This window comes from Bos javanicus, chromosome 19 (genome assembly GCF_032452875.1).
Source record: "Bos javanicus breed banteng chromosome 19, ARS-OSU_banteng_1.0, whole genome shotgun sequence".
NCBI lineage: Eukaryota > Metazoa > Chordata > Mammalia > Artiodactyla > Bovidae > Bos > Bos javanicus.
The window spans coordinates 22,961,662-22,988,065 of record NC_083886.1 but is presented as its reverse complement, the minus strand read 5'-3'; the positions used below and the strand labels follow the sequence as shown (position 1 = coordinate 22,988,065).

At 46.1% G+C, this 26,404-nt stretch overlaps 1 protein-coding gene and 1 non-coding gene across 2 annotated transcripts in view; both read right to left on the bottom strand.

Annotated features, from left to right (window-relative positions):
• The window catches only part of ABR (ABR activator of RhoGEF and GTPase), a 188,360-nt gene extending 181,070 nt beyond the window's left edge, over positions 1-7,290 (bottom strand). Inside the window, exon 1 of the mRNA XM_061390600.1 lies at positions 6,063-7,290. Coding sequence (XP_061246584.1) covers positions 6,063-7,119 — 1,057 coding nt within the window. The 5' untranslated portion in view covers positions 7,120-7,290. The remainder of the gene's footprint in view (positions 1-6,062) is intronic.
• Positions 7,291-19,381: 12,091 nt separating this feature from the next.
• On the bottom strand, positions 19,382-19,488 carry LOC133233103 (U6 spliceosomal RNA). The gene has a single exon (XR_009731583.1). It is a non-coding gene; the product is annotated as a U6 spliceosomal RNA (small nuclear RNA).
• Positions 19,489-26,404: the final 6,916 nt, after the last annotated feature.

Sequence of the window (26,404 nt, the reverse complement as noted above, 5' to 3'; positions counted from 1 at the left end):
GTTAAATACAGAGCCCACTGCTTTGTGAATAGACTCTTCATCAGAAGAAAAACAGATCAGAGGAATGCAAAAGTTTTCAGGCTTGGGTGCATTTACTACTTGTAGAAGAGGAAGACATTGCTAACAAGCTCACCCACACCTGCCTGGCTGGCTGGTGTTCATGAAATGTAGACAGCGCTAAGATGGTGGAACATGCATTAGAAAACCAAGCAAACAGTGATGGCATCCGCATCACTTCGGTTATGAATGAATTGTAGCCAGCCACCAGCTCCTATATCTCTAACAGTTTTTTTAATATCTCTCCACAACAGAGAATAGGGGAAAAAAATTACTTTATCACATCTAAGGCTGAAAATTTTGAGTTAAGACATTCAGACACAGCCACCGAACACAAGAATTTCTTCCTGAAGCAAAAATCTCATTAGTCACTAACGGGAAGAGAGAAAATAATCCATCAGGTTACAAATAAACTAGGTAACATGAGTACCTAGTAGGAAATATATTTCCCATGAAGATTAAGAATAAAAAGTCTCCCTTGGTAGCCTGGCAGAATCTAATGCCAGGGCCTCCCAAGTAGAGAAATCTGGAAATCTACACCAGGCTCAGGAAAGCCTTACATATTGGAAGCTAGAAAGTGTCAGCTTTGTAAGACTGATCCAAGTTCCATGCTGTCTCCACTACAAGCTGTTTGAGGCTGGGTAAATGTCTTCACCTCTCCCAGCCTCCACATATTCATCTACAGAGTGGGAAGAATAACTTCCACCCACTAAATGAGGTTAAATGAGACAGTCTGCTGCGCCTGTTACTATGATTTCGACAGGACTCACATCTTAAGCGTTCTCGGCTTAAAATCCCAAGAAAGAAAAGACCGTCGGCTACAATGGAAAGAGCCCCGATCTGGCTCCTAGACTCTGCTTGAGGGTCATGACTGTGTGACCCTGAGGTTACTATTTTTAGGGCTCGAGGATCCTCATATGACTGAGGAGGCGCAGGAAGACTCTCAGACCAAATCTAAGATCCTTTCTCATTTGAGGCCCTTGCATGTCACTGGGGTTCTAAATGACAGGCCTTACTTAGTCACTCATTTCAGGATTTAACAAGTTACCTACTGGAAAGTTGTTCCTTTATCTAAAAAGAAGCAAAAAAGTTTCTACCCTAGAAGCAAAAAGGCCAACGAGAACCTTGAGGGTAGGTCACCGATTTTTGCAGTCTTGACCCTTAACACAGACCCGGCACAAAGCAAGACTCAGATAAATCCTTGTTGAGTGGAATGGATGAGTAAATGAACGAAGGATTTTTGAGGGCTGGCAAAAATAAGACTGTTTGTCCTCCACTAAGCCAAGTTTAATGCAAGCAAAAAAAAAAAAAAAATGCTACCAATTTAAAATATTAATGATATTTACTTCATCATCTGAATGACGATCAGAATACCAGATGAATGGCGCTGCCAGTCAACGTGGGCTTTTGCTGGGAGAGTGCACTTTGGTCCACGTGTGGCAGAGGGGACACCATAGTCTACAGAAGGGACACATAAACTTTGAAGAAGGACATGTCACCCAGGGTGCAGATAGCAGGGGTGATACAGAAGCATGCCAACATGAAAGTGAAAATACCAGGGCCTCCACATGTGGCTGGCCAGTTGTTGGGAGCCCAAGAGCTCCCAGCTGAGGCAGGGAGACCTAAAATCCAGCAGGCAGACTGCTCACCTGTGAGGCCAAGGCCACAAGGAGTCCCATGGGCAAGCGGCAACCCTCATGGTTGACCTCAGCAGATGAACTGGGGTCTGTTGGGGACTTTAGTGACAAAATAATATATGAATACACATATATACACACATATGCATTTAAAGGTCAGTGTGTGAATAAAGTCGTCAGCTTTTTAAGTATTTTATTGTACGTCATTTTCATAACTACCCTGAGATGTAAGTGCTATCACTGGAGGCAGTATAGCTTGGTGTTTAAAGGCAAAGACTTGCAAGTCAGACTGCATGCATTCAAATCCTAAGTGCCACTTAGGGTAACCTTGTGGGTTACCAAGGTACCCAAGCTGGGTAACCTTGGGCAGGTTTATTTAAGCCCTCTGAGCCTCATGCTTCTCATACATAAAATGGAAACAGTAGTAGGGCCCGTCTTATGAAACTGGCGTGTGGTATACATGAGTTAACACGTGTAAAATGCTTAGAACAGGAACAGGCGCAAAGCAAGTCCTCAGGAAGTGTTAGCTTTTCTTGTTATTTCTGTTAATAGAGACTGAGATGTAGAAAGGCCAGCGGCTCGTTCACGGCCTCACGCCTGCTGCGGGGCTGAGCCTGAGCACACAGGTGGGTCTGTCTTCACAGCACATGTGACCCAACACGGCTGATTCTAGCTCTGCAGCCCCCAGCCCCACCCCGTTCGCATTGCCGCCTTCATTCATGCCATCCATGGCCTCAGTACCAACAGGGCAATAAGACGCTAACTGGAAGATACTAAAAGAACTGGTATTCTGGGGATTTCCCTGATGGTCCAGGGGGTAAGAATCTGCCTTGCCATGCACTGCAACTAAGACCTGTGGCAGCCAAATAAATAAACACTTTTAAAAAATAAAGAAAGAAGAACTGGCATTCTAACTCAAACCCTGATTTGTCTATTATGTGTAGAACAAACTAAATGTGTCTTGGTATGGGGGTCTGCAGCTCAGCTAAGAGAAAACGACCCTTTTCTAAGGAGGAAGGCACTTCTGCCTTTGGGCCTTTTTATGTGAGGTCTCACATGCTCTCTCTCCTTGAAACTCTGAGAGGAAAGCAAAGCCTGAATTGTGCAATAAAACCCGATGGGGTGAGGCTCTCTGAGTAGTGACAATGGGCATGCTTCCTGGTGGAGAGGGAGGAGCTTAAGGACCAATCCAGCCAGAGAGCCTCATAAGCCAAGATCACCACCCTGCCCTGGGTCCTGCCCTGCTTCTGGAAGGTTCTAGAAAGAGTCAGAGCCTGGCTAGGGAAAAAAAAAAAAAACAACACAAAAACCCAAACCACCCGTGATCCAGAATGATCTGAGAGTGGAAAGCTCTGAAGCACTGACTCAAAGAAAACGACCCAGAGTTGTAGTTAGTTGTAGTTTGTTAATACTATGGGTACTTACTATTGCCAGGCCCTGTTCAAAGCCCTCTAGAAATGATATCCCATTTATTCTTCATATCAATGGTATGATGTCACCTGTGTTTATTAGTCCCATTTAACTGATGAGAAAACCAAAACACAGAAAATTCAAATAACTTCTCCCAAGGTCATACAAGCAGTCTAGCTTCAGAGCCCATGGTCTTTATCAGCATTTTCAAATCTTTAGAACCAGCCCTTAGCATGAAATACATTCTACATCAGCAGCCAGTATACATTCACAAGTATACAGAACCGAAACAAAGTTTTAAAGCAGACTACCACTCACCATTACTGTGTGCAATGCACTCTGATGTTTTCCATTCTATTCCATTCCATTAAAAAAAACAAAACAAAACTATCACTCAACAAATATTTATGGAACACCTATTATGTGTTAGACACTCTTAGGCTTTGGGGCTATGTCAGTGGATAAGAGATAAAAATCTTTGCCCTTTGGAGCTTGCATTTTACCAGAGAGAGAGAATGAATAAGATCCACGTGCAAAATTGTAGCATCTGAGATGGTAATTTGGCAAGAGCTATGGAGAGAAGTGAAGCAGGGAAGGCCAAGGGCAGGCAGCCAGAGGAGGCCTATGACGCTTTCTCTCCCCATCATGCTGATTCCAGTGGGCTGGCTGTCACCCACAGCTGGAAAAGCCTGTCCTCTAACCTCTCCACTCCAGCGCCCTCTGTATGTCTGAAGGCTCTTCTGCCTAGACTCTGTGCACGTGACACTCATATGTGACCATGTGCACGTGTGTATACCTGTTATAGGAGTGCATGGATGTTTTGCATGCCTGTATGAATATGCATGTCCACCTCTATTCGCTTCCTCACTGGGGAGGTTTGGGAGACACGAGGCAGCGCCCCCACACGCAGCTTTCCAAGGGCTCCCTACACAAGCCTGCCCTGCAGAAGGATCCTGGAATGGAGCCTGAAAACCAGCTCAGGCACCATGAGCCAATGCCATGAGTGCCAGACATGTGCCCTGGCTGGAGTCCTCAATTCAGAGGAAGGGAAATTTTGTTGTTGGTGGTGGTGGTGGTCCACCCAGAGAGACCACCTCTTGTAAATCGTTAGGGCAGAGGGAATTAGTTCCCAACCTGAATCAAGGTGCTCTATGTGCTAGAGTGCCCTTAAGGAGAGAGGAGAGAACAGAAATCAAACCACTACCTGGGGGAAAAGCAGTGCATCAGGCACACCTGGCAGACTGATTGATGTGGGTCTGGGGGGAGACGGGATTGCAGCCAGCTCTAAAGCGGCCCTGGGCCCCTTGGGTAGTCTCTATGGAGGGCATTTGGAACTTGGCACTAGAATGAAATCTTCAGACTCTAAGTTAAAGAGGGCACATAAAAATGTGACTAGCATGGGCAGCAAAAGCATTGCCTATGGGAGAAGCAGCCAATCTCTGCTAATGAATAAGCGTAATTGATCACAACAGATGACTTGATGGCCCTTCCAAATGTGCTTTTAGCAAAGTGGACAGTTTTTCATTCAAATGCAAGCTCACCCAGATAAGATCTAATAATGGAGATTTTGGAAGAATCCCAGCATCAGTGATTTCTTCTTTTTTTTTTTTTTAATCCTTCACTGAACAGGGAAAACATCTTAAGTTCCTGGCTTGACCCAACCAGAGGACAGTTTATGCTTTCCCTATGGCTGAGGAGACTCTGACAGTCCCTGGGGCAGCAGAGGGTTGGTCACAGGACAGCTCACATTCCTATCTGTCTTTTCCTCTTGGGCCCCTTTCCCATTCCTGACCTGTGGGGAGCTGGGTGGGCAGGAGACTGCATTCAATTCAATGCAATCATCCATTTATTCAATAAATACGTATTGAGCAAAAGACCCTGATGCTGGGAGGGATTGGGGGCAGGAGGAGAAGGGGACGACAGAGGATGAGATGGCTGGATGGCATCACCGACTCGATGGACATGAGTTTGGGTAAACTCCGGGAGTTGGTGACAGACAGGGAGGCCTGGCGTGCTGCGATTCATGGGGTCGCAAAGGGTCGGACACGACTGAGCGACTGAACTGAACTGATATGCAAGGCACCGTGCTGACCACTGAAAGGGGATTCCACCACAAGATGGCTAAGCTCAGGTCCTGTCCTCAGAAGACAGGGCAGATATGAGGAGAAACAAGAAAATGACAGGAGGCCCCAGGGGAGGTCCCAGCTGGCTCCAACAAGCACTTAATCTTTCTGAGCTTAGGTTTCCTCCGTTATCAACGGAAGGCCCGGCTGTAGGCATGATCTCTGGCCATTCTGCCAGCTCAAAAACTCTATGATTCTAAGCCCTCCCCTTCCCACTCAGGCTCCTAGGAAGCTGACAGACCAGGCGCTGCCTTCTAGGAAGGAGACAGTCAGCAAAGGAAGGGGGTGCTGAAGGTATAATGGACCTTTCCCAACGTGAGAGCTTCCTTCATTTTGGCCAGAACACAAGCTACAGGCTGGAGAAGATGCGAGAGCCGTTCAGAAAATTAAGTGGAAGTTTGAGACTTCCATATCGAGGAATCTAGGGAAATGGGAACCGCTGGAGTCTGTGCAGGGAAGGATATCAGTTGTGGCGCCGGGGAACCTAGCCGACCTGCGAGGATGAGTTGGAGGTGGGGGTGGCGGTGATGCTGCAATGAAGTAGAAAGGCTGAGGCCCCAAGTGAAAGATTCCTCCCACGGTGTGGTCGAGGGCATCATCTTTTCATCCCCTGTCATCGTCATAATGTTTATTTTCTCAAACTCGCCCAACCGAAATCCACTTTGCACCATCATTTTTAAGTTCTACAAGTGCCTTCAAGGTACACACGTAAATCATATCTCCCTTCTGCTCAGGCGCCTGAGGCCAAACAGGACCATCAGGGTGTGCCAGGAAGGGGTGGGAGATTCAAGATATAGGATACAAGAGGCGAGGATGCACACAGGGGTGCGCCTACCTGCAAAGGAGCCGTCCTCGTGGTCGGAGCTGTTGCGGCTGCAGTCACTGCCCCTCTCGGGCGAGCTGTGGCTGGGCGAGTCCCGCTCGGGCAGCCCTAGGAACCTCTTGCGCCGCCACTGGGGGAGGTGCTCGCGAGCCCGACGCCGGGGGGGCTCCTCTGCCGCCGGGGGCGAGCCCCGCCCGTCCTTGGCCTCTGCCTCCAGTTGCTCCAGGTCCCGACTCCCGCGCACCTGCCGCCGGCCCCCGAGGATCAGGTGCATCCAGCGATGGGAACCGTACGCCCGCGCCGGCTTTTCGGCCTCATCGCAGGTCCCGGGCCGGCAAGGGGCCACAAGCAACTGGCTGAGGGCGAATTTCTCGTTCAGATCCACCATCTCGAAATCGTGGTCACTGCTGTCGCCCCCATCGTCCGCGCCCGAGGCGGCGTCCGCCTCGCCCTCCTCCGAGCCCCGCCCCGCGCGGAGCCCGGCTGACCGCTCCTCTCTCCGGGCGCCGGGAGCCGTGCCATGGTGGCCTGGGGGCGCGCAGTCCTCCCGGGGCCTGAAGAGGAGGCGAGGCTGCAGGAGCTGCTGGTGGATGGCGGCGGTCAGGCTGCGCACCGCGCCCCCGGCCCCCGCCGCCCCGGGCCACGTGGGAAGGTCCAGGCACGCGTAGGGGGGGCTCTCGGTCTTGGCGGCCACCGCCGGGTCGGGGAGCGAGGGGCCCCGGGGGTCTCCATCACCGCCACCCGCTGCGCCCTTCTCCTCGCGCTGCGGCCGCGGCGGCGGCTCCCGCTCCGGTCGGGCCGGCGCCGGCTCCTCCGCGGAGGCCCCCCCGCAGTCGCCGAGTCCGCCCTCCGGGCGCCCGCAGCCGAGGTCCCGCTTCTCCAGGGCCGCCTGCAGGTAGACGGCTTTGAACTTCTCCTCGGCCAGCACCTGTTGCAGCCACTTCAGTTTGAGTTTGCTGCGCTCCAGCTCGCGTTCCATGTCCAGCACCGAGTCCAGCTGCATAACGGGCACCTCCTCCCCAGGGAACTCGGCCCGCCAGTGGCGCTCAAAGTCCTGGGGGTCCCACATGCCGGGCGCCCCTTCGGGCCTCCGGGGCCCAGCGCCTCCGCGCGCAGCGGGTTGGGGTCGCGCCCGGCTCTCTCCGCGCTGACGCAGTCGCCTGCTCTTTATTTCTGCTCCAGATAGAAAATAAGGGAAAAAATAATAATAATAAAGTTTTTTTCCCCTTCCGCCCTCGAGCCCTTTTCTTCTTCTTCTGGGTTTCGCCTCCCTGACGTCAGCGGCCACCGGCGGCGGCGGAGGCGGGGGCCTCGGGGCCCTGGGTCCGCCCCCGGGGGCAGGACGCGAGGAGCCCGCGGTTTGCGGCCGGGGCTCAGTGCCCGGCGGCCCCCGGGCTCCGACGTCTGGAGAGCTGCGGCGGGGGCGGAGCCTCGCGGGCGCCTCTGGGCGGCGCGGGCAGCTGGGAGGCTGCGAGAGCGCCCGGCGGAGCGGGCCTGCCGAGCAGCCCACCCCGTAGGCGGCCGCCGTGGGCCCGACTCGCATCTTCCCGGCCAGTCCCGTTGCGCAGCTCCCGCCGCCGCCGGCGCAGACCGCACAGGCTCTCCGCTCCCGAGCGCGGGGCCGCGAGGCCAGGGAGGCGAGAGCGGCGGGGAGGGAGCGCGCGGGGGCGCCCTGGGCCGCAGCCAACCTTCAGCCGCCCGGCCCTCCGCAGTCTTGCCCGTCCGGGTCACGGCGGCGCCTGGGACCGAGAAGGAAAAGGTGCGGGAAAGGCGATGTGGCCGTGCGGCGAGGGCAGGTGTCAAGGGAGCCGTCGGCGAACCGGCGGGGTTGTCCCTGCCTTGGATTTATTGAGCGCGTTGAACTACTAATTCGGGCCTCTCTGGTGTCTCAAACGGTAAAGAATACGCCTGCAATGAGGGAGACTTGGGTTCGATCCCTGGGTTGGGAAGATCCCCTGGAGGAGGGCATGGCAACCCACTCCAGCATTCTTGCCTGGAGAATCCCCATGGACAGAGGAGCCTGGTGGGCTACAGTCCATGGGATCGCAAGGAGTCGGACACAACTGAGCGACTAAGCATACACACACAATTAACATGTCCAAAATCACCGAGCTCCTTAATCCAAAACGGGATGAGACTGTGTGTGTGTGTGTGTGTTTGAGATCCATTAAAGCTTTCTCTCCACTGCTCACTAGAGCTTTTCAGGGGAGACACGGGCAAGGATGACAGCTCCAAGTGGCTCTGCTTAGAGGCCCCTGTGACTTCAAAGCTGAGGATACCCCCATGTGACTCCTTGTGACTGAATCAAACCAGGGCTGGCAGGGGACTTAGACGCTGACCTGGGCGTCTAAGAGGACCCTCCACTTTGCTTCCTCTTTGTGGCCTCAACAATTCCTCTGAAGAGAAAAAGAAAGGAGCTGGGGACCCGGGGCTGGGCTGACACTGGGAGTGGGGCAGAGGGAGGGCTCCCGCCTCACCCGCCTCACCCGCCTCACCACCTCTTCACACCTGGCTGCACCCCTTCTCCAGGGTCCTTGGTGAGGTCCCACTGTCTGCGGAGAGAGGGCCTGATCAACTGTCTCATGCTCTCTGCAAGGGAGGACCTTGTTGGTGACTCACATTTTCTTCATTTTAAGGATGAGGAATTTGATCCTGTAAGAGGCTTAAGTGACTTGGCAGCTAGGAATTCTTCCTGGCCACAGTGCCCTTTGGGGACTGGAGTTAAACTCAGTGACCCCTCCTCTCCAAGTTCTCACCACTGGCTGCTCATATAAACCATCTGAACAGACCATCCTTCTTCCACCTTTCAATCCCTTTCAGGCTGTCCCTCAAAGCTGGTTAATGGGAAGATATCAGAAAGATATTTCTTAACCACAAATGGGGCTTCCCTGGTGGGTCAGCAATAAAGAATCCACCTGCAAAGCAGGAGATTGGGGTTCGTTCCCTGGATGGGGAAGATCCCCTGGAGGAGGACATGGCAATCTAGTCCAATATTCTTGCTTGGAGAATCCCATGGACAGATGAGCCTGGTGGGTCTATGAGACAGATGAGTCCATGGGGTCACAAGAGTCTGACATGACTGAAGCGAATGAGCAGGCATGCAACCACAAATGAGACACTGTCACTCTTCTGTTCAAACCCTTTCCTACCCCCCACCCCCACCCCGTGGCTCTTCACACCTCCAGGATGGAGTCCAGACTCCTCTCCCACAAAGGAGATCTTCCCACTTTTGGTCTCTACCCACCTCTCTGCCTTCCTTGTAGGCTTAAGCTTTATCAACTCCATGCTGTCCCCAAAAACACCTTGTTCTTTTTTTTAAAAAAAAAAAAATTATTTATTTACTTTATTTTTGGCTGTGTGAGGTCTTAGTTGCAGCACGTGGGATCTTTACTTGCAGCACATGGACTTCTCTCTATTTGTGGCGCTCGGGCTTAGTTGTCCCGCTGCTGCTCTTAGGGTCCCAAATAGGGATCGAATCTGGGGGCCCCTGCATTGGAAGGCACTGGACCACCAGGGAAGTCGCAAAGCCATCTTGTTCTTAAATGTACCGTTTTCCTCTTCCTTAGAACTCCTGTCCCTCCACACAGGCACAACTACGGGCCGCCTGGGGGCTCCAGCTCTCCTTTAAGATACGGCTCTATCTCTGAGAAACCTTTTCTGGTCCCTCTCCCTCCTCTTTATGTCACACTCCGTCTTATACAAAGCTTTATCTTTTTGCCCTTGTTCCACTTTATGGCAATTATCAGTGACATCTTTGTTTCCCTTTCTTTCACAGCTGCTCTCAAGGTCAGGGATTGTGTCTTTTCCACGTGTGTATTCTTGCTGCTTCTTGCAGAGCGTGATTGAGAGATAGCTGATAACTGTTGAATGAAATGAATGAATGAATGAACAGGCAGATGACTGGATTCTCACCTTGCAATTCCTACTCCAATTGTGAATCACTCCAGGCTGGGAGCTAATGTGCTTCCCACTGAGACTTCTCAACTCTGGCATTTCCTTCCTGGACAAAGTCTGTGTTTACTCAGTTTTCCAACATTCCTTCTTCCTTTTTCTTTCTTTCTTCTTTTTTTAATTTGGTGTGTCACTGGTATGACTCATTACTGTTTGTGACCGATTGCCATGGGGAAATGGATGTTTTCAAATACGTGAGTTGAGTGTCCAGCTCCTGTGATTTCTCAGTCCTTCACCTAGTCCCTCAAGCTGCTGCTTTTCTCCCACCTTTGTTTCATGTTTTGAAGACACTGTCCCTACCTTCTTGAGGCCACCACTATCTTTGTCTACTGGGAGGGACTGAAGCGCTTTCAGTGTCCACAGCCAGCCAGTGCAGGGGTTTTCCATCAAGCAGAGTTCACAAGCATCTTGGCCTCTGTTAAGATGATGGCATCCAATCCAATCACTTCATGGCAAATAGATGGGGAAAAAATGGAAACAGTGACAGACTTCATTTTCTTGAGCTCCAAAATTACTGCCACCGATGACTGTAGCTATGAAACTAAAAAAGATGTTTGTTCCTTGGAAGGAAAGCTATAACAAATCTAGACAGCGTATTAAAAAGCAGAGACATCACTTTGCCAACAAAGGTCTGTCTAGTCAAAGCTATGGTTTTTCCAGTAGCCATGTATGGATGTGAGAGTTGGATCATAAAGAAGGCTGAGCACTGAAGAACTGATGCTTTTGAACTGTGGTGCTGGAGAAGACTCTTGAGAGTCCCTTGGACAGCAAGATCAAACCAGTCAATCCTAAAGGAAATCAGCCCTGAATATTCATCGGAAGGACTGATGCTGAAGCTCCAATAATTTGGCCACCTGATGCCAAGAGCCGACTCACTGGAAAAGACCCTGATGCTGGGAAAGATTAAGGGCAAGAGGAGAAGGGGGCAACAGAGGATGAGATGGTTGGATGGCATTGCTGACTTATTAAACATGAGTTTGAGCAACTCTGGGAGATGGTGAAGGACAGATAAGCCTGGTGTGCTGTAGTCCATGGGGTCACAAAGACTCAGACATGAGTGAGCAACTGTACAACAACAACAAGATTTCAGAATGGTGGAACTTGCCTGGCAGTTCAATAGTTAGGACTCTGAGCTTCCACTGCAGGGGGTGTGGGTTCCATCCCTGGTCGGGGAACTAAGATCCTGCATGCTGCATGGTGCAGAAAAAAAAAAAAAAAGAAAAGGTTTCAGAATGGGGGAGAAATGCAACATAGCAGAGACAGATAACCCTAGTCAACAGCATATTGATTGGAGGATGTTTTCATATTTAAATACAAAGGAAAAAACCCTACAAGTTCCTATAGGCATCAATTTCTGAATTTGTAATTTCCCTGGGAGGATAGTTTCAACTCTGTCCTTTAATTAAAGCAGCAGTTGGATTCCCTTTTGGTCAAAGGAAGTGGTTACCAATACCACTAATTTTTTTCCACGAGGACCAATATAGCCAGAAATGCCAACATTCATCTTCTGTAAACAGATCCCAGGAGCAAACTTCATTGTCTCTAGCTGGTGGATAGTTCAGCTTTATTACTTGGCTTTGGGTCATCATGGGGGCAAGGGTAGAGTGGCTGACATTTATTGAGTCCACATTTCTAGTGGCCATATGGCTTTGATTGCATCTAATTTCTCACCACAACCCTGTGAAGAAGGTGTTATTGTCAAGGTAGTGTGAGAGAGAAATGGAAGATCAAAGAGGTTAGAGGTCATACAGCTAATTTTCTAGATTCTAAATCTCAATAGCTTTGGTTTGGCCCAGGTGCATCTGTTATTGGCATTCATTCATTCAATAAATATTTGTTGAGCATCATTAACTTCCAGAGACTGGCAAATCAAGTTTAAACTTTGTAACCTGGCATATCAGATTCTTCACAATGGCTCCTCTGACCCCAGCTTACTTGTCCAATCGCATTTCTTGAATTTCTTCTGCTTGCTGCACCTATTCAGGTCCCCAGTCTGAAGACCCTTTCTGTGTTCTGTGCGACCTCCCTTTGGCCCATCGTGGATTTCTGCAGCAGGTGCAGCAGATAGTTCCCATGGCTGTTGGGGTCTCACTGCAAACACCCACCCCTACTACTCTCCACTTTTGTGCCCTAGGATGTTTCTCAAGCATCCCAGATGGAAGCTTCTACAGGGGGCAAGTTATCCCTGGGGCACCTATGGCTGGTGGAAATGGGAACTGGTTAATAAATGCTGCAGGCTCCTGTCTTTGGAGAGCCTGTCTGAGGCATATACTCTGCATCGTTGCTCAGGGATCTTCAAGAGGAATGACAGTTGGTTCACAGTGGTAACCAATCCATGATGGGCTCTCTATTGGATTTCCATTCTTGTCTGTCTCCCTCTCCCTCACTCCTGCTTCCTGGAATCATCTCCTGACTATGGAACTTCCCTGGAGGTTCAATGGTTAAGACTTCACCTTCCAATGCAGAGTGTACAGGTTCGATCCCTGGTCAGGAGACTAAGATCCCATGTGCCACACAGTGAGGCCAAAATTTTTTTTAATTAATAAAATATAAAACAAAAGATTATAAGAAAACAAAAACAGACTCAGAGATGCAGAAAACAAACTAGCGGTTACCAGGGAGTTTGGGGGAAGAGGGGTAGGAGGAGGGGCAAGATAGGTAAAGGGGATAAAGAGATACAAACTACTTGGTGTAAAATAAAGAAGTTACAAGGATATAATTTACAGCACAGGGAATAGAACCAATATTTTATAAATAGCTTAATATGAAGTATTTTATAATAACTTAATATGAAGCTACCAGGGCTCCCCTGGCAGCTCAGTAGGTAAAGATTCTGCTTGTAATGCAGGAGATCTGGGTTTGATCCCTGGGTTAGGAAGATCCTCTGGAGAAGGAAATGACAACCCACCCCAGCATTCTTGCCTGTAAAATCCCATGGACAGAGGAACCTGGCCAGCTACAGTCCATGGGGTTGCAAGAGTCAGACACAACTTAGTGACTAAACCAGCAAAACCGATACGAAGTATAACCTAAAATTATTGAATCACTATGTTGTACACTTAAAACTAATATAATATTTTAAAACAACTATATTTCAAGAAAAACAGAAAATCAATTGACCATAAACATATGGGTTTATTTCTGGACTCACACTTCTATTCATTTATCTATACCATTTATCTTTGCACTATTACCACACTGTTTTGATTACTGTAACTTTGTAGTTAGTTTTGTAATCAAAAAGTGTGAGTCTTCCAACTTTTTTCTTCTTTTTCAAGATTGTTTTGTCTATTCTGAGCCTTTTGTATTTTCATATGAATTTCAGGATCAGTTTGTCATTCTGCAAAAGAAAATCAGAGCTTTCAATAGGGATTGTACTGAATCTGTAGATCAATTTGGGGTATATTACCATCCCATCAATATTAAGTCTTCCAATTTGTGACCATGGAATACATGCGTGCTAAGTTCAGTCATGTCTGCCTCTTTGCAATCCTATGGATGTGTAGCCTACCAGGCTCCTCTGTCCATGAGATTCTCCAGGCAAGAACACTGGAGTGGGTTGCCGTGCCCTCCTCCAGAGGATCTTCCCAACCCAAGGACTGAACCCACATCTCTCGTGTCTCCTGCACTGGCAGGTGGGTTGTGACCATGGGATAGGTCTTAATCAATTTCTTTCAGTGATGTTTAATAGTTTTTAATGTATAAGTCTTACACCTCTTAAGTGTTTTATTATTTTTAACAATTGTAATAAAAACATATAACGTTACTCTCATTACCATTTTTAAGTGTACAATCATGTTAACTATATTCACATTGCTGTGTAACAGATCTCTAGAACTTTTTAGCGTGCAAAATCGAAACTCTATGTCCACGGAACACCAACTCTCCATTTCCCCTTCCCCTATCCCTCGAAACCACCATTCTATTTTCTGTTCCCATAGTGTTGACTGCTCTAGATATCTCATATAAGTAAAAGCATACAGTATTTGCCCTTTGGTGACTGATTTATTTCATTCAACATAACATCTTCAAGGCTTATCCATGTGGTAGCATGTGACAGGAGTTCTGTTTTTAAGACTGACTAATATTCCATTGCCTGTATATACCACATTTTCTTTATTCATTCATTTATTGGTGGACATTTGGGCTTTCACCTTTTGGTTATTGTGAACATGGGTGTGCAAAAATCTCTTGAGAGCCTGCTTTCAATTCTTTTCAATATATATCCAGAAGTGGAATTGCTGGATCATATAATATTTCTATTTTTAGCATTTTGAGGAATCTCTACACTGCTTTACATAGTGTCTGCACCATTTTGCATCCCTACCAGCAGCACAGAAGTGTTGCTGTATCACCACATTCTCACCAACAATTGTGTTTTTTTTATATGTTGTTTTTCTGGTGGTCATCCTAATGGGTTGTGAGATAATATCCCAGTGTCATTTTGATTTGTGTTTCTCTAATGATTGTGATATTGAGAATTATTTCATATGTTTGTTGGCCATTTGTCTATCTACTCTGGAGAAATGTCTCTTCAGGTCCTTTGTCCATTTTTTAAAAAAAATTAGGTTTACCCGTCTTTTAAAAATTAGTTATTAATTAATTTGGCTGCACTGGGTCTTAGTTGTAGCATGTGGGATCTAGTTCCCTGACCAGGGATAGAACCCAGCCCCCTTGCATTATGAGCACAGTCTTAGCCACTGGACCACCATGGAAGTCCCCTTGGAACTTGTTTTCAAAGATCATTTGACCATAATGTAAGGATTTATTTCTGGGCTCTGTATTCTGTTCCACTGGACTATGGGAAAAAGCATCAGTTTTTATTACTGTGGCTTTGTAAACATTTTGTTTTACAATAAGAAAATTTGCACTGTTCCCAATGAATTAAAATTTGCTATTAAAAAAATAAGCTCAAATAGGTCTTAGATATCTTTCTATGACAATACACATTGTGTGACTTTTTTTTTTCTGACACCAATCAGTTTTACAATTCTCAGACACGAACAGTTTAATTCAATTCTGACACCAACTTCCTAAAGTCAGATTCCACAGGTTAAGGGCTCAGTCCCACAAGGCTGCCCCTATTTCAGAAAATGAAACGTTAGTCACTTAGTCGTGTCTGACTCTTTGCGATCCCATGGACTGTAGCCTGCCAGGCTCCTCTGTCAAAGGGATTTTTCGGGCAAAAAACTGGAGTGGGTTCTTTACCATCTGAGCCACTTTGGAAGGGACTCCCTATTTCAGATGTCAACTACAAATGGGGTGCCCAAGCTACACTTCTGCCCAGTGAATTACAAATCTAGGGATTCCCATGCCCCTCTCCAGATTTGATAATTTGCTGAAACGACCCACAGAACTCAAGAAAACATTATATGTACTATTACAAAGGATACAAATGAACAGTGAGGTGAATAGGCACATAAGGGGAGATTTGGAAAGTCCTGAGTGCAGCAGCCTCTACCCCCACAGGGTTGGGACTCACACCCTCCTGGGATATGGATATGCTTGCCAACTCAGAAGCTCTCTGAATTGTGCTGTTTAGGGGTTTTTATGGAAGTTTCATTATGTAGGCATGATAGTTTAAATCGCTGGTCATTGGTGATGAAGCTCAATCTCCAGGTCCTCTCGCCTCCCTAGTCGGGGAGGGGAGTCACTGAACGTTCTAAGCCTCTAATCTTGTGGTTGGTTTTTTTGGCCACGGGTCCCCATCCTGAAGTTATCTAGCCCCCAATCTGGAGTCATCTCACTAACTTACAATAGACAATAAATTCCAAGGGTTTTAGGAACCCTGAGCCACAGACAAAAAATAAATGTTTATTTTTTATTTTACCACAGGTATGGACCTTCCTCATTATTTTTAATAGCTTCATGGCAATCCATTGTATAGATATATCATCATTTATTCAAACATCTCCTATTGACAGACATTGCAGGTGTTTGCCTACTCCTGCAAATGCTAACAGTAGTTTGAGTTTATTGAAATATGCACTATTGATGGCTGTTGTCATTACTTGCCATTTTCTTCCAATCACGAACAATGTCACAGGAAACATCCTTGTTGAGTATTTCTTTAGGTTACATTCTCCAAAGTGGAATTCTTGAGTCAGAGTGCATGTTCCCTGGACATTTGGATAGACACTGCTAAATTGTCCTTAAAAATCCTGTACCAATCTGTACTCACATCAGTCGTGTATGAAAGAGACCATTTCTCTAGACCTTTACTGAAATTGGATGTTTCAACTTTTAGAAAAAATTTTGTTGTGGAAAATTTCATATACAAAAAAAGATGATTATAAGGATTTCTTATTGCCCATCACCCAGTTTGAATTCATGGCCAATCTTATTTCATCTAAACTTCTATCCTCTTCCTACCACCACTGGAGTATTCTAAAGGAAATCCCACAACATTAAACATTTCATCTGTAAATAATTCAGTATGTATTTATATTAAGGAATCTTAACAAAAATAATCAAAATCCCTAGGTGACAACTCAATAAATTAACAATGATTCCATATTAGATGAATGGATAAATAAGATGTGGTACAAATGATGGAATACTACTCAGCCATAAAAAGAATGAAATAATGCAGCCACCTGACCTGCCTCTTGAGAAACCTGTATGCAGGTCAGGAAGCAACAGTTAGAACTGGACATGGAACAACAGACTGGTTCCAAATAGGAAAAGGAGTACATCAAAGCTGTATATTGTCACCCTGCTTATTTAACTTATATGCAGAGTACATCATGAGAAACGCTGGACTGGAAGAAGCACAAGCTGGAATCAAGATTGCTGGGAGAAATATCAATAACCTCAGATACGCAGATGACACCACCCTTATGGCAGAAAGTTAAGAGGAACTAAAAAGCCTCTTGATGAAAGTGAAAGTGGAGAGTGAAAAAGTTGGCTTAAAGCTCAACATTCAAGAAAACGAAGATCATGGCATCCGGTCCCATCACTTCATGGGAAATAGATGGGGAAACAGTGGAAACAGTGTCAGACTTTATTTTTGGGGGGCTCCAAAATCACTGCAGATGGTGACTGCAGCCATGAAATTAAAAGACGCTTACTCCTTGGAAGGAAAGTTATGACCAACCTAGATAGCATATTGAAAAGCAGAGACATTACTTTGCCAACAAAGGTCCATCTAGTCAAGGCTATGGTTTTTCCCGTGGTCATGTATGGATGTGAGAGTTGGACTGTGAAGAAGGCTGAGCACCAAAGAATTGATGCTTTTGAAATGTGGTGTTGGAGAAGACTCTTGAGAGTCCCTTGGACTGCAAGGAGATCCAACCAGTCCATTCTGAAGGAGATCAGCCCTGAGAGTTCTTTGAAAGGACTGATGCTAAAACTGAAACTCCAGTACTTTGGCCACCTCATGCGAAGAGTTGACTCATTGGAAAAGACTCTGATGCTGGGCGGGATTGGGGGCAGGAGGAGAAGGGGACGACAGATGGCTGGATGGCATCACTGACTCGATGGACGTGGGTCTGGGTGAACTCCGGGAGTTGGTGATGGACAGGGAGGCCTGGCGTGCTGCGATTCATGGGGTCGCAAAGAGTCGGACACGACTGAGCGACTGAACTGAACTGAACTGTGACTATAACTAGGAATTATCATACTAAGCGAAGAAAGTCAGAAAGAGAAAAACAAATACCATGTGTGACCACTTATAGGTGGAATTTATAGGTAACAGAAGCAGACTCACTCACATAGAGAATACACTTGCGGTTGCCTGGGGGAGAGCACGTGGGGAAGGGGTGGATTGGGAGTTTGGGATTAGCAGATGCAAACTATTATATATAGGATGGATAAATAGCAAAGTCCTACTATATAGCACAGGGAACTATATCAAACATCCTGTGATAAACCGTAATGGAAAAGTATGAAAAAGAATGTATATACATATATGCCTGAATCACTTTGCTGTACAGCAGAAATTAAAATTTTAATTAAAAAATTTTAAAAAACATTATAAATCAACTATATTTCAATAAAGAAATTTTCTTAATATCATCAAATATCAGTCTTAAATTTCCCTATTATCACATAATTTTATTGGCAATTTGTTTGAATCAGGGTTCAAAACACCCCATATTACAGTCTATAAGCCTCTTTTTAAAAGCTCTCCTTCCATGTCTCCTCAACCCATCCTTCTTCTGTCCATGAGATTTATTTGTTAAAGAAATTAGATGGTTTGTCCTGTAGAGTTTCCCAGTCTGTATTTTGCTATTAGGAACCTCATGGTATCTTTTAATATGTCCCTCCTGTGAACTGGTAGTTAGATCTAGAATCCTGATCAGATTTAATTTGGGAAGCGGGCAGGACTGTTCTGTGAGGCTTCCCTGGTGGTTCAGCTATAAAAAATCTGCCTGCCAATGCAGGAGATGTGGGTTCGATCCTTGGGTTGGGAAGATCCTCTGGAGAAGGAAATAACAACCCACTCCAGTAATCTTGCCTGGAGAATCCCATGGAGAGAAGAGCCTGGCGGGCTACGGTCCATGGGGTCGCAAAAGAGTCAGATGTGACTTAGCAACTAAACAGCAACAGGACTGCTTTGTAAGTGGCGTTGTCTTCTTGCCTGAGAGGGCAATCATGTCATCGTGTCTTTTCTTGTGATGTTAGCAGTCCTTCATGATGACTGCAAATACTGTTCAATGCCATCATTCCTTCTCATAGCAGAGAAATTTCCCCTCATCAACTATTTGTTTACCCAGAGGTACAGTTCATGCAGGAAACACATAATGACTACTTGATTTTTACCTTTATTTCCAATTTCTAAAAGTAATGAGTTGGTTCACTAGTATCCTTGAAGGCAGCAACCAATGAGGTTTGCTTTTGTTTTGGAGTGTTTTTAGCGTAATGATAAATTCAGGGATTTTAAGTGTATTTAGGGATTTTGTTCTACTGCAGTTATTATCCTTCTTGACATTCAAATCATCCCATCTTTGGCCAGAGGGAGATTCTTCAAGGTAACTTCTGAGGCCTTTTGACAGCATTCCAGTAGTCTGATAACTTTGTTGCTTTCTTGTTTCACAAGATGTTTCAGGCTTATCTGATAAATCCCCTGTCCCAGACATAAAATCAGCTGTTTCTCCAGAGTGCTCCGGTGATGGGAGCACTTCTTAGTGAGAGACGGCATTTGAAGACTTCAGTCATCGTGGTAGAGGTGTTTATTGCTTTGGACAGGTCATTATTTATAGGTCTTTTCAATACATATTTAAATTATGTCATGAGTTTATAGTGAGATTTGAAGTTAATATTCAGGAGGACAGAATTTTTACTTACTCTCAATGATCTCACTTTCTCTTTCTCCTTTTTCCTCCTCAGTAAAGAGCCCCTGTTCTCAATAATACTAATTTGATTAGTTTTTCATACAACAACCCACGAGATTTGTCATTAATTTGCATGTCATCTGTGCCCAGGGACCATGCCAATCCTCCCTGTGTCATTCTAAATTTGGTATATGTGCTGCTAAAGTGAGAACAAACTTCATAATCTTTTTTTGGAGGGGCACACCAGGTGGCTTGCAGGATCTTAGTTCCCTGATCAGGAATGAAACCCACATCCCCTGGAGTGGAAGTGCAGACTTTTAACCACTGGCCCGCCATGGAAGTCCCCCAAAATTTATGATCTTTACCAAACTGAAAGGAGAAAAGTTGTATCTCGTTCTAGTTTTATTCTGCATTTCTCTGGTGATTAATGAGGCTGAGCGTGTGTTTTTTTCATCACCAGCAAATCCCTGGTTTAAATCTCTTCCCAGTTGTTGGTATTCTCCATGACAGCATTTCCAGAATTTCAGCCACTTGCTTATATAGTATGTTTTTTTCCCAATTAACAAATCACCCGTGCTATTATTGACTGAATACATTTTTAGTTTCTGAGCCCCCACCCCAGTAGTCATATACAAACATCATGAACACGAATAGATTTGGTGTCTACTTATATACTTCCCTAACTCACATGAACATAAACACATTACTCGTAAAGTTTAAAAAGTGGGTAGGTACTGAAATCATCTCCTGTACTTCCCACCTGTGGTGTGAGCCCCACGCTTTGGAAATGACTACCCTAAAGGCTTTGACGTTCTGTGATGGAAACAGGAGGAGAGACGTTGGTCATGGCCCTACGCCCACATACCTTTCATGAGAAAGATCATGTTCTGAAAAAAGTGAGACCAAATGCCCACCCTCACTGGAGGCAGCTGCCCAAGAGCAACAACGTGTTTTACCATCTGATGCAGAAAAGAGAAGCTGGGACTTGATTTGCAACGCTGCTGAGAGCCACCTGTTGGTCTTGGGGAAACCACCCCCACCCCCTCTAGCCCTTGGTTCTCCCATCTGTAAAATGCAGAAGTTGGAGGAAATGACTTGAAATCTCTTCCAGGTTTGAAGGGCAAGGTTTGCCGACCCCTTCCCTCCTCACGCACCGAGAGTTCCTAGTTTAGAAACATTTGCTCCCACCTGTGTTCCTGGCTCAGAACTGGTGGTGGGTGGTTCCAGTCCCCACCAGCAGGCCTCGCTCTCGCCACTGGCAGAGGACCGACACCTAAGCAGTTCACCGGCTCCTGAGCACAGGCAGACCAAAGGGCAGCTAAAGAGTTAACATAGCCCAGTCCAGACCCCACAGGTGCTGAGGTCAGGACAGTGTGGGCTGTGTGATCACCACCAGAGGGTGAGACTTGCCATCAGGTGGGCAGACGGTTTCTAACACAGGAAGAAAGGAAAAGAGCGAAGGAGAAAGAGCAAGATAATCAAAGCTGTTTCTCCAGGAGGTGGGTGTAATGGGGCTGGAGGGTGATCTCCAGCCTTGAACACACAAGAATACACAGAGGTGAGCTTCTCTCGCAGAGCAAAGGCTAAAAAATAAAACAAAACAAAAACCCACCCAAAACAAACCAAATAAAGTGCCTTGAGGTATTTCATTAGTCAGGGCACAGAATGGAGGCCCCTGGCCTCAGCCAACAGGGCGTGTCTTGCTAAGAAAAACACCACCACCCGAGACTACCAGAACACTGCATGTCAGTCATATTTCAGTTTTTAAAAGGGAAGGAAAAACAGTCCATTGTTCGGCGGCATGTGTGCATCATGTTATCTGTAGGAGGAAAAGCTGAGTTACCCCTGATGGTATCTTCTGTGGGGATGACCATGCAGCTTAGAGGGGTGTAAACCGTACTCAGTCTGCAGGGACCATCATGGTGAGCCAGGTGGCTCGCACCATCTCCAAGAGCAACAGAATGGATCCATGGGGTGGGTCGTTTTATCAGATAGCTACAGGTGCTGCTGCTAAGTCACTTCAGTCGTGTCCGACTCTGTGCGACCCCATAGACGGCAGCCCACCAGGCTCCCCCGTCCCTGGGATTCTCCAGGCAGGAACACTGGAGTGGGTTGCCATTTCCTTCTCCAGAGGAAGCCAAAGGTTGCTCTGGACCGTGGGTCAGGTGACCTGTGTGGGGCACAGCTCCAAACAGTCAGTGCTGTGGCTACTCAAGCATCCTGTGATCAACCAATGCACACGACCCTGACATAGATAATCTCTTCTACATGCCACGCCCACAGAAGATGCTGTTCCGGAGGAAGTCTTATCTTCTCACCAGAACTGTGTCCAAGATCTACTGTAATATTCACTATTTTGTGTTGGTATTTAAAATCTCTGGTCACTTCCTTGGGGGATGGGGTGGGGTGTATGTGTTATCTAGAGAGATAATCTTCCTTTTGGGCCCCTTTCCTCAAGTACTGGGGAAGGGGTGAATCCTAGATCATGTTTGACTATTTTCCTGGGTGTTGTTTTCCCGCCATAGGTTATTCTCCTTTGAGACTGGCCGCCACCCTCGCATGTCCCCAGAGTCAGCGTGAAAGATTCAAGGGGCATCAAGAAGTTTCTTTATACCTTCCCAATAGTTCTCCTCCCTGCTGAGAAAATAGCTGACGTTCCTTAAACTAGATCAGGCCTGACGTTCTGCATCAGGAAGTTTATTCTGTAAAAAGCCAGACAGTAAATATTTTAGGTGTTGTGGGTCATACAGTCTGACTACAGGCCATACAGTCATACGGTCATACAGGTCATACAGTCATACAGTCTGACTACTCAACCCTCTGCTTAGGGCTAGAAAGCAGCCATAGATAATGGGTAAATGAATGAGCACAGTTGTGTTCCAATAAAGCTTTATTTACAAAAGCAGGAGCCAGACATGGGCTGCTGGCCAAAGGTTGCCCATCCTCTGTAAGTGTTCTATACTTATAGAGAAGGCGAGTGGGATGGGGTAGGGGCAGCTGATATTTATAGGGTACTTACCACACACTAGGCACTATACTTGCACCTTCATATATGGTAATATATATATATATATACATATATATATACACATATATATTTACTTTTTGGCCTTGACACATGGCATGTGGGATCTTAGTTCCTCAATCAAAGATGGAGACTATACCCCCTCCATTGGAAACATGGAGTCTCAACCACCACTGGACTGCCAGGGAAGGGCCATACACTGTATTTCATTTGGTTGTCACAAAAATCACTGTGTAGAAGGTATAATCAAGGTCCATATTTTGTAGCTGAGGAAACTGAGGCTTAGAGAGGTTAAATAACCTGACTGAAGCCGCTCAGCTGTTAGCAGGATCTGATATGATATGTGATGTATGTGAGGTTCTGAGGCCTTCGCTCTTTCTGCAGAAACAAAGGTATGTAGAATGCTGGAGCTCACAAAATCCAACATCCTCATTTTGTAGAGGAAATGAGAATAATAGGGGGAAATCAGATCGAGAGGAACTGTCTTCTTTCTTTAATTTATAAAAGAATGGCCCTATTGCTGTCACTTGGGGCACAGCAGCTCCTCCCCTCTACACCCAAATAAGGAGTCTTCAGCAGGGACTCTCACTTCCTAGGGGCAGACACCAAACTTCCTCTTCACACGCTTTCCATTCTCCCATCCTTATCCTCTGCTGAACATCCAGTAACACGTCATGGAGACAGCTAACAATTTTCTCTCACTGGAAGGTCTGTATTTCTCATAGCATTGATTATGGAGGCTTGAATTAGCTGGACAACTTTATGTTGCAAATAACAGAAATTCCAACCCAAATTGGCTTAAAAAATAAGTCATTTAACTGAACAAAAATTTATGTAACTGAACAGTTTGGAGATGGGACTAACTTCAGGTGGGATTTGATCTAGGTTCAAACAATGTGCCCAGAACCCAACTTCTCTCTGCTGGTTTCTCAAGATCCTCAGTTTTAATCTTAGGCATGCTCTCCCTCATGGTAGCAAAATGGCTGCCAGGCACTCCTGAGGCTGATCCTTCTTTATTTGCATTCTTCCCCCCATGACACAAAAGGGTGTTCTTCCTTCCCTGAAACCCCAGCAAACATTTTCTTGCATCTTATTGGCTTGAGTTAACTACCCATTTTAAACCAATCACTGAATCCAGGGGTCAGGACACTCTGTCTTAAGCTAAATCAGGATCCATCCCTGGAACTGAGAGGTGGGGTTAGTTGTATTTAAACCACATGGTTGAGAACCAGGAAAGGGCTAATCCCCCTTGAGAAATTAGGGTGGTATTGACAGAAGAGGGTTGGCAAACAAAAAGGCTCTGGCTTAAGCTAAGGGTCCTCTGAGAGTTCTCCCATTTCCAAGGGTTCACTGCTTCACACTTTCTCCTCCTCAAGGCAGAGCAAGCTAGTTTTGCATCAAGATCCCTCCCCTGTCTTCTTGGAGACAAGGGTGAGCCTCTTCTGCCATCTTCCTGGCAACAAGCCACAATGCCAATTGCACACAGGGGGAATGTGCAGTGGCTGTGTTCCTAACGGACACTTCTTAGTGGCTGAGTGTTGGACTTCTCAAGTGACCCACTCTAGGAGGGTTTTTAAGACTTTTTTTTTTTTTTATGTGGAGCATTTAAAAAATATATTTATTTTTATTTATTTGGCCGTGCCGGGTCTTAATTGTGGCACATGGGATGTTCGACTTTTCATTGCCACATGCGAGATTTTTAGTTGTGGCCTTTGGGATCTAGTTCCCTGACTAGGGATTGAACCCAGGACCCTGCATTGGGAGTGCTGAGTCTTAGCCGCTGAACCACCAGGGAAGTCCTGTATGGACCATGTTAGAAGTCTTTATTGAATGTGTTACCATGTTGTTTCTGAATGTGGGATCTTAGCTCTCCGACCAGGGATTGAACCACTTCTCCTGCATTGGAAGGCAAAGTCTTAATGGCTGGATCACCAGGGAAGTCCTTGTAGGAGCGTTTTGAAATGTTTTGAGTGGAGGAAGCAGCCTTGACAACAGCCACTCACCCACTGTTCAGGATGAGTAAAAACGGATGCCAGAGAAGTGAGCAGGGCAGAGTGCTTATTTCACGAATCCAGTGATGCCTTGGCTCATTTTTAATGCTATTTAGGATGTCCCTGCCCAGAGGCTCTCTCAGAACAGGTCAGAACACAATCAGCAAATTACTAAGCTTGCCAGCCTTTTTCAGAGTTCTCAGTATCACAGCAAGCGATACATTAGTGTCACCACAGGGCATCTTTGCTGAGTGCCAAAAATCCCACGATATTAAGAGGCACAGCTCAGGTTCCAATTTACCTGTGAGCAGGTAGAAGCTGAAGGCTTATCTTTGTTTCCCATGGGGGAAGGGAGGGGAGGAGTGCCAGGCATCCTTTGAAATCCTGACGGCCCTGAGATGAACACTGACCTGAGATACAAACACAATCGTGGATCATTTGTAGGGGAAAAAGGGGGAGACGTCAAAGTCCGTGGCATTTAGTGGCCTCAAGTTCATTTTGGTTGTGATGCATTTATGTATAGCCCGTGCTTGGCTGTCTTATGTTTTTTGTATTTTAACTTTCTTCCTGATTTTCCTTGTGGTCAAGAGTTTTCACAACCAGTCCTTAATCTTTGAGGAGTGTTTCTCTAGTTGGCACAGGTGGTTAAAAGTCAAAACAAGGTTTTGTCCCTGTTTTCTCTCCCAGGTATATGTCCCCAAAAAAACTGAAAGCGAGGGTATCAAACAAATATCAAACAGATACTTGTACGCCAGTGTTCACAGCAGCGTTATTCACAGTAGCTGCAAAGTGCCAAGAACCCAAATACCCATCAACTGAGGAATGAAGAGCTGAAATGTGATTTATACAATGGAATATTATTGAGTCATAAAAGAATGAATTTCTGGTACATGCTACAACATGGATTCTACAATTTCTCTCCCAGGTATATGTTCCCCGCCAAAATACTGAAAGCAAGGATATCAAACAAATACCAAACAGATACTTGTACGCCAATGGTCATAGCAGCGTTATTCACAATAGCTGCAAAGTTGGAAGGGGAGTATCTACTTTCCCTGAAGGTGAGCAGTTAATTCCACCAGCTGACAGAGCAGCAGTCTGACCATCTCTCATGCTTTGGGTCTCAGCTCAGAGGCTGAGGTGAGAATTAGAAAGGGGAGCAAATTGTTCTGAAGCAGGATTGGAGAATGGACGTGTTTTTCCCACTCCATTGCCTTTGATGAATGATCACAAATAGAAAGGAGGAAAAGCCTGGGATTTAACTGCATTTTGAGAGAGCTTCCCTGGTGGCTCAGATGGTAAGAATCTGCCTGCAATGCAAGAGACCCGGGTTCGATCCCTGGGACAGGAAGATTCCCTGGAGAAGGGAACGGCAATCCACTCCAGTATTCTTGCCTGGAGAATTTCTCGGACAGAGGAACCTGGCAGGATACAGTCTATGGGGTCGCAAAGAGTCAAACACGACTGAGCGACTAATACACTAACACACACAACGTGGATGAACCTGCAAAATATTACCCTAAATGATATAAACCAGACACAAAAGGACAAATATTGTATGATTCCACTTCTAGGAGGTCCCTAGAGTAGTCAAGTTCATAGAGACAGAAAGTAGAAGAGTGGTTACCAGGGGCTAGGGACAAGGAGGGAAGAGGAGTTGTTAATGGGTACAGAATTTCTATTTGGGAAGATGGAAAGTTTCTGGAGATGGGTGGTGAAGATGGTTGCACAACATTTTGAATGTACATGATGCCACTGAATTATACACTTAAAAATGGTTAAAATGCAATGAAAATGGTGAAAAACACTTACAAATGATTAAATATAATTTAGACTATAATTCAAAAAGATACGTGCACCCCTATGTTCATAGCAGCAATACTCACAATAACCAAGATATGGAAGCAACTTTATCCATTCTATCAACAGAGGAATGGATAAAGAAGAGGTGGTGCATCTATACAATGGAATCCTACTCAGCCACGAAAAAGGATGGAATAATGACATTTTCCACAACATGGGTGCAACTAGAGATTATCATACCACGTGAAGTGAGTCAGGAAGAGAAACAAACACCATATGATATCACTTGTATCTGGAGTCTAAAATATG